Source organism: Apaloderma vittatum, unplaced genomic scaffold (assembly GCF_000703405.1).
Source record: "Apaloderma vittatum isolate BGI_N311 unplaced genomic scaffold, ASM70340v1 scaffold3743, whole genome shotgun sequence".
Lineage (NCBI taxonomy): Eukaryota > Metazoa > Chordata > Aves > Trogoniformes > Trogonidae > Apaloderma > Apaloderma vittatum.
The window spans coordinates 7,910-21,133 of record NW_009709694.1 but is presented as its reverse complement, the minus strand read 5'-3'; the positions used below and the strand labels follow the sequence as shown (position 1 = coordinate 21,133).

Below are 13,224 nucleotides of genomic sequence, written 5' to 3'. Positions count from 1 at the left end.
CAGCAGGACTAAAATTGAGGAAAAATATGAATAAGGCCCAAAGATGAGTATATAGCTTTTTTTTAAGTAGAATTCACCTTAGTTCCAGTGATTTTACCTCAAATAAATAGAAGCAGTGTCTTCAAAACAGAAAGTAAATTTTAAACAAGACAAAATCTTTTTAGTGACTGTTGGATAGAAAAAAAAGACAACAATCCTAAAAATTAGTTCTGATATTGGGAGAGAGCTTAGCTACTGAACTGCAACTTGGTCTGAAAACAGGTCAAAAAAGCTAACCCCTCATGCAGCACTTGAGAAATGCTGGTGTGGGTAAACTGCCCAAGCCAAGAAATTCATATTTAAAGCTCATATTGTCCAGTTACAGTTTGTAAATTGTGCCAGGATTTCTTTATATAATTCTCACAAATGCTGGCTGATGTTAGCTGAGGAAATCCTCCACAGACAAACAGGACAATCCACCCCACTGCAGGTTCCATAAAAACACACGTTCTATGGAAATTTCCAAATACCTCGGCACAATATGGGTAAGTTAAGGATAAAGTTTCAAGCCCAAACTCCGTAATTTCCTGTCTTTTGCTAGTGTACACAGTCCTTTAATGTTATGTTAATATCATTTTTGTGGGTGTGATTGAATTACCCACTGCTCTTGATGCCAGCATTAGTGGCTTTCTGTGTAACAGGAGAGCATGCTTTACTGCACATACTGTTACTAAATACCATTAAGCAGACCAGCTGCAGACCTCCTGATAGCAGGACTGGAGGGCTACCTCATCAGGAGGTGACAAGCACTTTACTGCTGCCACACAGCCTGAATCCCATGAGCCCTCAGCATGTCAAACTTGCCTCGATGTCCCCACCAGACAGCCTGCCAAAACAGGTCTCCTGGCCAAAAAAAGTGCTCAGCCCCAGGAATCTGCGGCGAGTGCCGAGATCCCTCTCGTGGACTCAACATCCCAAGTCCCACACAGTGCTGCTGAGACTTGGCGGTCTGAAAAGATAGAGATGTATTTACTTGGCGACATTTGGACTCCAGGTGCAATGGAGAGTTGCTAAATTCTCCACTGAGATTGTGCCTCACACACTGGTGCCAGCTACCAACTAGTCCTTCAAAAATCCATTTCAGAAGTCTCTGCAGAGAGATTAAAATGCCACATAGACACGAGTTGTAACAATTCTAGGGCAGTCTCTAAAAGGAGGTTTAAGACGAGCTCTCTCATCAATACTCTTGCACTGCTGACCAGCACCTACTAAGCAAATGATGAGCTTGACTACTGTGCAGAAATATCCCTCTTCAGAGGAAGATTGCATAGGGAAAAAAGCAGAGAAGGAGGGGCAATGGAAAAAGAATGAGGGAGGATGAGACATTTAAGTCTGTTCCATGCAGTTGGCTCAGTACACACTAAACTGCACTGACAGACAACATCATCCAAGGAGTTGCGATGCATTCTAGTCACTCTTCTTGCCACTCTGACACCATGCTGACTGGCAGAGCACCAGCGGGAAATTCAGCTGCTAATGTTCACCTAACAGCAGCCTCATGGCCCCAGTGTACCATACGAATCATGGCAGGGACACACCAGGGACAAACAATGTGGTCTTGTGATCAAAAGAAATTCCTGTTTCTCTATATCTAAGTGTAGTGAGAACCAAAAAACAAAATGCAGCAACCTAATAAGAACTAACAATCACAAATTCATGTTAGAACAAGGCCAGGTTTTTCTTACCACTCACAGAAGATAGAGATGGAACAACTCGAAGTCCCAAAATTGTTGATAGTATTTAATAGCCTGTCTCCCACATCTGTAAGACCTGCAATCAAGTACATCTTAGCTCAACTCTTACGTTAGGCAATGAGCAAAATCATGGCATACTGTCCTGCTTGGATTTAGAGCCCACCAAGGAGCTTGTTACGTTCCATTTTGTTCCACTGTACCCCCATCTTCCTTTCCATTTAGAAGCAATTGCTCTGAATTTATTTATTCTGAGAGTCAAGAGATTGCCCTGTATGAATCCTTCTGCTCCTTGAACTGGCTGTATATTTGCATATGTGATAGGAATTCAGTTGCTATGCAGTTCATAAGGCACTTAAATGCTACATTGAAATATTTGTGCTAGATTTTTGTAAATAAAAAACTTCATAGCTTTACACCATTTAATTGACAATCCTAAATTTGGGGGTACAAGAAACATTAAAGATAAGCAGATAAATTAAGCTCTACAAAATTAAGTTAGGTATGGCTCAGATCCAAATTCCTTGCTTTCTAAAATAAAGCTTCAAGTTTGCTGCACTCTTCTCCTTCTACACGTTTTTGTTACTCAAAGTCGAGACTGGACAGACATCTGACTTAAAATTAAAGGCAATCAAAACCTCAGACATGGAGAGATGAGATGCTGCTTCAGACACAGTGACGGTACCAGTGTACTGTCATCTCCACAGAGCGCCTGTTGCACCTCCTTACACTCCTGACAGGACACCACAGCAGCTTTTGAACATCATTTCTCCTGCTTAGAAATACAGACCTTCCACTGATATATTTCATTCACTTAAGGACACATAACAAACAGATATGGCTGCATAAGCTATATATATAACATTTCTCCGGAAACATGAAAAGAAAATAATTTCTAACCTCAGATAATTAGTTTTAAAAATATTTAAATGAGCCCTGCAGTCCTCGATGAAATTATCCAAAGGCTGGAGAAAACTGTCTTGCAATCAGAGACTTAAACAGTTCCATCTATTTTGATTATCAAAGAAAAAAAGTCTGAAAAGTGACTTGATTATAGTGCAGAAGTACATCTGGGAAGAAGATGCAGGGAGAGAATCTGAAAGGTCCTTAATTTGATTACACCAAGAACCAATAGATAAAAAGCAACACCACAAAGTTGATTTGGAAATGAGTCAGAACACAGTTAACAAGAACAAACTTGTTAGCAACAGGGGTAGGTTTGCTGTTGCTTTCATATCTTCAGATCCAGAGTGGAACACACTTCTGACATCAAAATAAATTGCTGTATTCACTCCAGAATCAAATAAAGAAAATTCAAGGACCTTAAACAACAAAAATAATGGTAGACCATCCTTTGGTCTCTTCTGGATCTTAAATTCTATGAATCTGTGAACTATTTTATCCCTTTTAATTACTAGTTCCCTACTACAAAGAAGCAGAAAAGTTAATGATGTTCTTGAATCAGTGAATTACAGAAAATAATTGAAGTTTCATAATTGGATTATAACCACAGGAGTATATGGAAATGCTGAACTGGGAAGCTGAAGTAAGAAAAGCACGTCTATTTTACTTTTTTTTTTTGTATGTGATCACCAGGCAGTAATAACCATAAACGCTGCACTTATTACCTGTATCACACTGAAACAATAACATGGCTGTGATGTTGCAATAACTGCTATTTGAACAGACTGCTGTGCTTCCATGAAGTTTTTGTGAGGCTGGGTGTCTGTTGGCAGAGAGCTTACATCAGAATAGGACCTACATTTTCCACACTGCTGTTACCTTCTTTATTTTATACGGGATTGTCCCCAGAGCTGCAGCTAGGTACTATCCAAGAGAATCAGAGTCAAGACGTCTCCACTTTCCCTAGAGCTCATGATGGGAACACAGAAAATACATGCCCTAAAAAAGAGAAAACCTTTTCAGATCTCTGTCAGATCAACGTCTTTTAAAAATTAGGATGAAAACATTCCATCTTTCCTGTCTCTGTTTTATAACAAGGCAGACGTAAAACTTCTGATATAGTTGCAAAAATTCTAAGAAATTCCTTCTCTTAACAACAGCTTAAAAAAAATAAAACAAAGACTTCTCAGTTTTTAACACAAATCTAGCAGCGGCACTCATCACACAAATAATTCGGGGAAGTTACCAAATACTTGGAATGAAGGACTTTGCATGCTGCACAGCACAGAGCTCTTGTCGATGCTTGTTGGGAACAGTATGGGAAAGGCTAGCAGCTGAGCACAATGACATTGTTGTTTTCGTGCTGATAATATTCAATAGCTTTGCCATCAAAGTTGGCCTGCCACTTCCCCCTGTACAGAAATTACAGGCATGCTCCGAGGTTCTTGCCATTAGCTGGAAGCAGTGCCCAAGTTATTCCTGTTTAGGGGGGTGATTATTAAGCATAGCTGGTATTGTTTCCTTTCAGGAAAGCTTTAGGAAAATGTATTCCTCACACAGATCAGAACATTATCCACACCTCACTTTCTAGAGAAAGGGTACAGAAACATTTCTGCTATGCAAATGTTAGAACATGAATAGTGCGTCCCCATTTCCTTCTCCGCTCTCTGCACATGTAACACAGCCATCGTCCTACTGTTGCTGTTAATTCTCAAAGGGCAACAGATCAGAAAGACCCACTGAACTTGACACAACAGAATTTAGGAGAAAAAATACCAAAAATGCAAACAAATCTAAAAAACATGGATGAGCTTCAAAACAGAAGAACCAACCATAATCAGACTTGCATTGCCACTATTCCCATTTGAAAAAAGCTACGACAACTCGAAGGACAGAAGTGAAGGAATCTTTGTGAAATCATCTGTGCATCAATCAGTCTCCTCAGTGGAAGGCAGAAACCAAGCATACGGGTTGCATCACAGAAGTTTTTAGTTTGGAAAATACCTTTAAGAACATCAAGTCCAATTGTCATCCTAGCAATGCCAAGCCCCAATAAACCATGTCCCTAGGCACCCCATCTACACATCTTTTAAAGACCTCCAGGGATGGTTAATCAACCACTTCCCTGGGCAGCCTGTTCCAACGTTTGACAGCCATTTTGGTGATGTAATTTTCCTAATATTCAATATAATCCCCTCTGGTGCAACTTGAGGCCATTTGCTCTTGTCCAATCACTTGTTACTTGGGAGAAGAGACCGACATACACACCTCACTACAATCTCCTTTCAGGTAGTTGTAAAGAGTGATAAGGTCTCCCCTCTGCCTCCTTTTCTCCAGGCTAAACAACCCCAGTTCCCTCAGCTGCTCCTCATAAGACTTGTTTTTGAGACCCTTCACCAGCTTCGTTGCTCTTCTCTGGACACACTCCAGCACCTCAGTATCTTGTTGTGGGGGGCTCAAAACTGAACACAGTACTCAACCTGTGGCCTCACCAGTGTCGAGTACAGGGGACAATCACTTCCCTAGTCCTGCTGGCCATCCTATTTCTGATACGGGCCAGGATACTATCGACCTTCCCAGCCACACTGCTGGCTCATGTTCAGCCGACTGTCGACCTACAGCCCCAGGTCCTTTTCCGCTGGGCAGCTTTCCAGCCACTCCTCCCCAAGCCCATAGTGTTACATTGGGTTGTTTTGAGCCAAGTGCAGGACCCGGCACTTGACCTTGTTGAACCCCATGCAATTTAGACTTTCAAGAGTCCCATGGTCCTGCAGGTCCTTCCACAAAGCAATACTCACACTACAAAACAGAGATTTGTCTGACAGGTACAGTGCAGAGCCTGTCTGACCTTTGGATGGTTTTTGACCAGGAGCATTTCCAGACTCTTAAAGGCTTATATCAATAAGGGGATGATACCTCCATGGACGGATGGTGATGCCATGGTTGACTGGCGGCACACAAAATATGCTGGAGAAGTGGAGAAAGAAAGAGGACAAGGGAAGACTGGAAACACACACAGAACAGGTCAGAAGCAGCAGCTCATGAAGTATGTTTGCCTTCTTTCTATCTCAACACCCTTTCTGCACACTAAGCAAAACAAGTGGCTGTTACGGTCATGCCCTTCACATCACTACACAGAAGACTCAATATATCTGTTATGAGCTCTCTGTTTTGTTGTAAGGGCTGGGTTTTTTTCCAAGGACTTTAATTAAAATTCATCAGAAGAAATGTTTTCAGCAGTGTCTGAGAATGCTGCCTCCTCTCCTATCTTCCATTAAATCAGGTTCATCCAACTTGAAAGGAGATGAGAAACTCTCACTGACACTCTGTCACACTCCAGTGAAAAGACGGGCACATTCAAAACAGAGAAGAGTGCAGGTGCTCATTTATTACTTTACGTAGATTATTTTTCTGCTTTTCTTCCTGACAATGGGAACGTTCACATCCCAGATGAAGCTCTCTGTAGTGCTGTGGGTATTTGCTCACCTAGAGGTTGTTCTCCATGATGAAAGAGGCTAGGTAAGAAGAGTACTGGTTCATTGCCTACTCGGGCAACTTCAATGCTTCTTTTTTAACAATTTAACATTTGGAAATTATTTTAATGGGGAATTAATGTACAAATAATTTTTAAACAATATCAGGTAAAGGAGAAATAAAAACCTGTGCACGTCCATGCCCATACTTACACACTGCAAAGATGCAACACTTCTATAACTGAGTGCAAATCTGCAAATCAACTGATTTCAGAAACAAAGATATTACTCAGACAAAATATAAGTTCACTGCCTTGCACCATTTTGAACTCAGAGAACACCACCACAAGGTTTCCAACAGCATTAATAAGCATCACCACTATGAAGATGTTTTCAAAGCAAGAATTAAGGAGTCATATCCACGGAATTGGGTTCCTCTGCTTTTATGTCTACTTTAAGCATCTTTAATGTTCACCATTTGGTTTCTGATCAAAGGCACTTTTACTCAGAAACATTAACCTGAAATTAATTTATTTTCCCTTTCTTACCTCTCTTAATAATCCTTTAGGAAAAGAGCACAATACAAAGAACTTGGGATGAAAACCGATTTCTCCAAGCTATCAGTGTGTTTTTCTCTGGTCTGAACACATACATTAATAGAGAGAGAAATAAACTCATGTAGTCCCCTCATTCCTTTGAATTAGAGTACTTATTCCAGCAGGACACCTTTGCTGTGCTTGGCCTAACAGTAATCCTCCTTCTTAGGACTTTGCTTTCCCAGTTTTATTTGGAATAACAAAGAAAATTTGGGAGTTGGGGAGGTTTGTTCTTTTCCCTAAAGCGTAGGCATTTATTTGCTTCCCACGAAGACTGACCTTCTCAGCAGATTTCAGAGCCGTTCACTGTTCTCATATCACCAGGATATACCAAATCAAAACACACACCAAGATTTAAGCAGGAACTACTCTGCATGATGCCACATGGTTCCTATATGAGCTAATCCCACCTTCATACCTTTTCAGTCTCTGCTTCATCATAGCAATGGTGCGAGGTGATATTAATTACAGGAGAGACACAGATTACGCAGTTCGGTTTGAATTAATATTAAAGCCACAGCACACCTTGCTTCACACACACAAGTTTACAGAACATAGCAAATTCCTTTAAATCTCAAAAGATTACTTCCTAAAAATACAGGAGCAGATGCAGGCTAACACTCTACTGCTACATAAGTCTCACATAGTTTGGGGTTCGTCTTCACCAAGGCCAGGATAAAAGCACCCATTTACACCAGATACAAATTTGGTTTGACATCCTTGTAGAACAAAGAATTTACTCCAGGGATTCTTTTGATCTTTTTGGTTTTGAGCTCACTATAAGGATTTTATTTTGGTTAACCTTTAGTTTATTTATAGTTCACAGCAATTGCTTTTAATTAACATTTTACTACAGAAAAATAAAGGAAAGGAAGGGAACTTAATATCCCCACACTTTCATTTCATCAGTTCTCACATAATATGGACTTCTTGCTATTTTCACAAAAGAAAAGAAAAAGAAAAATAGCCAGGAATGTCAAACTCGTGCTGTCGTACACAGAGCAGAAACAGCCATCATGAACTTGCTATAAAGCTCAGTATAACTGAAAATGTTGTACTTCTTGCAGCTATTAACAAGAGACCCTGTCCTGAAAGACACCCCTTTGAAAACTCAGTGAACTCAGCAGTTTTCTGTGGGGTCAAGAGGAATGCACACAGTTCATTTCAAAAATAGTCTAGGATTTAAGTAATGTGTGTATTTTCAATTAATAACCTCAATCACATTATCCTTGGGGCTAGTCCTTTAGTGGAATCCAAACAGTGGCAGCCTGAATATTTACTCTGATGTTCCACAGGACAAAATCAAGGACATTCAGAACAAAATGAGAGGCTAAAATCTCACACTTGATGATTTGTCAAGGAGCCAATCAGGATACCTTCAGAAAAAAAAAAAGAAGTAACAAAAGCAGAACCAAACCAATAAGAGAAAAAAACCCCCTCACACCTACCCCTAAAAACTTAAGTAATCTGATCTAAATATGGATCTAGAAGCTATTTACACAAATCAATACTTGTAATAATCATGACTCAGCAGGGATTTCCCATGTCTGGAAAACCATTTATCTGGGAGATCGTCTCATCTCCCGTAAGAGTCAGCCTGAGCAGCATATAGACTTGCTGCTCTTCCAGTTTAGATATTTTTACTGTTGTTGTTTTGACTGAGTCCTTTAATTTTACCCTGGACCACAAAGAAGTCAAAACTTGAAGGGCAATAAGATAACTAATCCAAATGAAAACAAAACAGATGGAACCAGATTTCTTAAGGAACATTATAATCACAAAGAGAGAGGACTAATAACAAAATCATACACAAGTATAAACTATCAGACACCAGAAGTTTAAAGTAGCTTTCTTTCAGTCTATAGACGGGTCATGAAAAATTCATGACTGAATCAAGATGAACAGGGATTATCTTTTGAATACATGCCAATATCTTAATTGTGCATTGCACAAGGCTTTTTTTTTCAGTCAGATGTTAGAGTTTTTAAGCCAACTTTTCTAAATTATTGTGGGGTGGAGATGAGGGAGGGATGGAAGAGATATTTTGAATCTCTCCTCCAAATCCACTTCTAGAAAACTTTACCTTTTTTAAAAATTTTGGGCTTAAGTCTTCTTCAGTGTAAACACATAAAAAAAAAACCAAACCACACATAGAAAGACCAAAATCTTGAGAGACAGACTCTGAGTTTTTGAAATGAAAAAAGTTTCAAAGTAATAAAGCTCAAATGTTTAATTTGTGCATGAGATTTCCTTCCATCTATCTCCACTGGGATGTAGTTAGTAAGAATGGGATGTGTCCAGTATACCATCAGGGGACTAAGCCATCTGCGTATGTTTTTAAGAGAATTTTGGAATTCTTATGGATGAAATATAACATCATGCCTGAAAATTAGTGACAGGTTATGAATATTTCAAAGATAATCATGCACATTTTTCTGTCCATAAACTGTAATTTTGCATCTTAAGGTTGATTATCTTTCCTTTTGATGAAAAGCACATTTTGACTGTGAAGATACATCTATAATGGTGTGTGCCATTGCACCGCCACAAAATGTGTACCTCGGAGAAATGAATGCTAATGCTGTGACATTTAGAACTATTTTCACGAACCATTTAAAAATCAAAATTTTAGACTAATAAGTTCTGATGGTCAATATAATCACAAATGAGTATAAAGTCTCTTTTTTAAAAAAACCTCAAGAAAGTTTGAGGCCAAGGTCCATTTCTGGAAGTTGCTTTACTCAGTGTTTATGAAAATTCCAAAAAATATACATACGTAAAAGAACAACAGATTCTTCCTTGCTAAACATTCCTACCCATACTTTTTGATGTTACCTTTGACAGTATTGTACAAAGTCCAAAAAGATACAGTGCAACCTAACAGCTCCCTGCTGCAGAGAATTTGATGTAATTTTACTGGACAAATGTTAAACCAAATACTGAGGATGAGAACTGCACAAAAAGAAAGTCTTCCAGTAGCAATTTTTTTTATTTATTTATTAACTCAGCTACTGTACAGCCTATGATGACTTGTTTTCCTTTAGTTATATGAACAGTTTGACAGATTACTGTGACAAGGTTACTCTTAAATTGATAAAAGGTTTGATAGTGTCAGAACATTTGTCAGAAATGTCTGACATCACGTGTAATGGACTCTGCACTTCAAGCATCAATGGTACGCCAGTCGGCTGTTTCCTGTTTAGTGTGCGGCACACACCACCCAACACCACACAGCAGAAATACAGAAAAGCAGGCAAGATTCACCCAAACAGCCAGGTAATTTATCAAACAATCCTGATTAAAGGGCTTCTTTCCCACCTGGCAAAATGTAATTAAATAAAAAAATAAAAATGTAACATGTCACTTAGGGGGTGATCTCTTTGCTGGAATAAACCTGGAAATGGGATGGTCTATGATAAATGTACATAACCATAAGCACTGCCAGCATTCCCTGTACTTTTGAGAGAGAAATATTGTAGGTTTAGAACATTTTTCCTCAGACTTGCCAAATATCAGACACTACAAGTGACGGTTGTACTGCTGGCAGCCGTGTCACATGCTAGAGCAGAGGAAATGGGCTCAGAAGGGCTCATTTTAGGCACTGGCAGGTAGCCCAGGGGAACCAGTGTCGTGGGTATAAGCTAGCGTTGGTGAATACCTCCCTTAAACACAACTCTCCAAAAATCTTGTACTGCAACATAATAATGTGGTTCATGGATCGGAATTCAGGTTTTCACCTCACATCTTGTAGCAAATTACTCTAACACTTCTACACAGGAGGCCTAAGAGCCAGCACTTTCTGCTGGTTTGTGAATACCTGTTCACACAAAGTCTTTAACAGACAGTGAGACTCCAGCCATGTAAGCTAAGAGGGCAGTCTAAAGAAGAAAAACATTTCTGAAGAGATAAATGTATGTCTTGCTTACATAGCAGCAGATTGCTGTTGTACATACTGCTTTTTTTCCTCTTTTTTTTTTTTGAGGGGGGAAGCGGAATGGAGGTAAAGTGATAAGAGACTTGGACTTTTAACTCTCTCTGCTAAGTAACTATCTTCAAAAGTAAAGAAAAGATCTTGCGATATATTACTTTAAAAACTCACACACTGTCACAACAAATTCTTGTCTTTTCAGATGTTTAAGTTTCCCTGTATCATCTTTCCCTTCTGCTTTGATAAATATTTTTAATATTCTGAAAAAAAAGACAGAGCAACTATCTGGTTGCTCCTCACTTCCATTCAGCCAAGGGATAGGAAAAAAAAAAATCAGCGAAATGAATGTCAGCATTTTTCTTAAAGAGCTTCTATTCACAGAGGAACTCCACGACAGCAAGACAAAGCCCTCTAATCAGAGACCAGATTAAGTTTAGTGGAGCACATTAAAAATTTTGCCACAGTGACAAAAGGAAGCTCTCAGATACTTGATGTGCACTTGCCAGACAGAGACAGGGGGTAGGGACGTGTTCTTGGAACTTCATCATTCAAGTAGCACTGCTGATCCCACAGCCTCACACCACCACTGCAGCACTAAGCACCAAAGGCACGAGGCTGCTCTAGGAATAGCTGGTTCATTCCTGATCGGCTGAAAGCATTTGTTTGAACTTGGGAAGGGTCAGACAGCAGAAAGATGTATTGCACAATAGCTTTGTGAGCGTCGGCAGCCTACAGTCAATTCATTCTGAGAATCTGGCCCTTGAACTGGGATTATCTGTGACTGTCACAAGTGGGAAGTGTCAATGAGTGTAGTTTGTACAGGTGTCAGACAGGTACACTCGCAATTCAGCTCGCATGAAATATGAAAAATCACCAGCAAGCCTGTGAACAGTGAGCCAGTTCTACCGGTAGCAGCTTTAGTATGAGAAAGTCACAGGGAAGAGTTTCAAGCTGACAGTTTTGCTGAAGTTCAGATATCATTTCAGTAAGACTGCTAGTTCCAGTCCTGGCCAGCCATATCCACATAAAGTATGCTTCAGGAAGTCTTCCAGTATTTTGGTCAAAACCAGAGTGATACAGAATTGTAACATCCCATTGAATTGATGCTCCTATCGCAAGCTTCAAAATGCCAGCTTTTTGGATTCAAGTCAGTAGATCAGCCCCAGACTGCTCCTTACTTTACCAAACTTCATTTATTGATTCGTGTTTGAAAAGTTGATCTGTGACGAAAAATATCAGAGACACTTTGTCTTTTGAAATAGGCTATTCCAAGGCAAGAGCGCTGCAGTTCTGCATCATAAAAAGGGTGAATTTTTATTTTTGAAATCTCTTTGTGTTTTTATCTCAACACACAAAAAAAAGGTGTTATCCTAAATTCAACTCAGGTGATCTCTGGTTGGAATCTCAAACTCAATTATTCCCTTCCCACATGCCATCAATAATAATAATAACTTTGGAAATCCAGTCAAGTTATCCTTTCTGCTCATGTTACCCACTACATAGAGCAGAGTGAGGAGAGGTAACACGGTGCAACATTTCAGGAAACAGTTCTTTTGATGATGCATGAGGAGCAAAGAGCTCCTTTCTACTGCCTCTCCAGTTACAACAGGAATAAAACACAACAAAACTGATATTTATCATTACAATCTGCAAACATGGCTTTCAAGATAAACAAGGAGGTAGAAGGTGCTACTTTCTACATCATCATTTCTCAGTGGAACTGCAGTCAGTTAGATGGCTACAAGGCCACCTTCAGTGAGCTTCATACTTCTCAATCTTTGAGCCCAGCAATGTGTAACATGGCAATCAAAAGATGTGATCAAGGACTGAGGTAGGAACACCCATGTCCTGTTGCTCGGTTGTAATTCACAGATCATTGTAACTATAAAATCTGTCATTAGGGAGGTTTTCTTGCCATGCCAATTCATCTTTTAACATAAGAGAGAAACCAGATAAAAATAAACAGAAGTCAATGGGATGGCCCTTACCTCACTATTCCCCAACACTCATTACCAGAAGGTTTTCAATAGGCATTAACTAGCTGTTCAAACTAAAGGAATAAAGATTATCCTTCAAGCCCAGGAGTCTTACAATGTCTTTTTCTGGACGATACGTATTAAGTGTAAACTGAAAGGCCAGCTTTGACATTTTCCTACCCGAAGACACCAAGTATTTTAAGCGCACTTACGGCTGGCACAGCTTGATAAGGTCCTGGTCAGTGGTGCCGGGTGGAAGGCCTCGAATGTACAGGTTGGTTTTACTCAACTGCTCTCCGCTGCTGTTGTTGCTGCTGTTGTTGCTGCTGTTTGTGCTGGGGCTGGGAGGAGCCATGGGGTGGGGAGCTGGTGCATAGGACTGCTGGAAACAAAGCAAAACGAAAAGGCTGTTACTGGAAAACAAAAGCATAGATGATTCACTGCTTCATTCAGGTAACTCCAGACCTACGACCTGAGGGCATGCTGCTTCCCCTGCCCTCCCTGATCACCTCCCACCCAGTTTGAGCCAGCAATGCCTTTCAAAGTGCAAAAAGTGGGTGAGATACTGCGTTTAAGCATGGCTATGAAGTGCATTGTTTTACTTTATTGTCTTTAAAT

At 39.9% G+C, this 13,224-nt stretch overlaps 1 protein-coding gene across 1 annotated transcript in view; it reads right to left on the bottom strand.

The window, feature by feature from the left end:
• The window catches only part of LOC104272109 (RNA-binding motif, single-stranded-interacting protein 3), a gene marked incomplete at its 3' end in the record, with an annotated part of 320,963 nt that extends 307,977 nt beyond the window's left edge, over positions 1-12,986 (bottom strand). Inside the window, exon 1 of the mRNA XM_009867013.1 lies at positions 12,819-12,986. Coding sequence (XP_009865315.1) covers positions 12,819-12,961 — 143 coding nt within the window. The remainder of the gene's footprint in view (positions 1-12,818) is intronic.
• Positions 12,987-13,224: the final 238 nt, after the last annotated feature.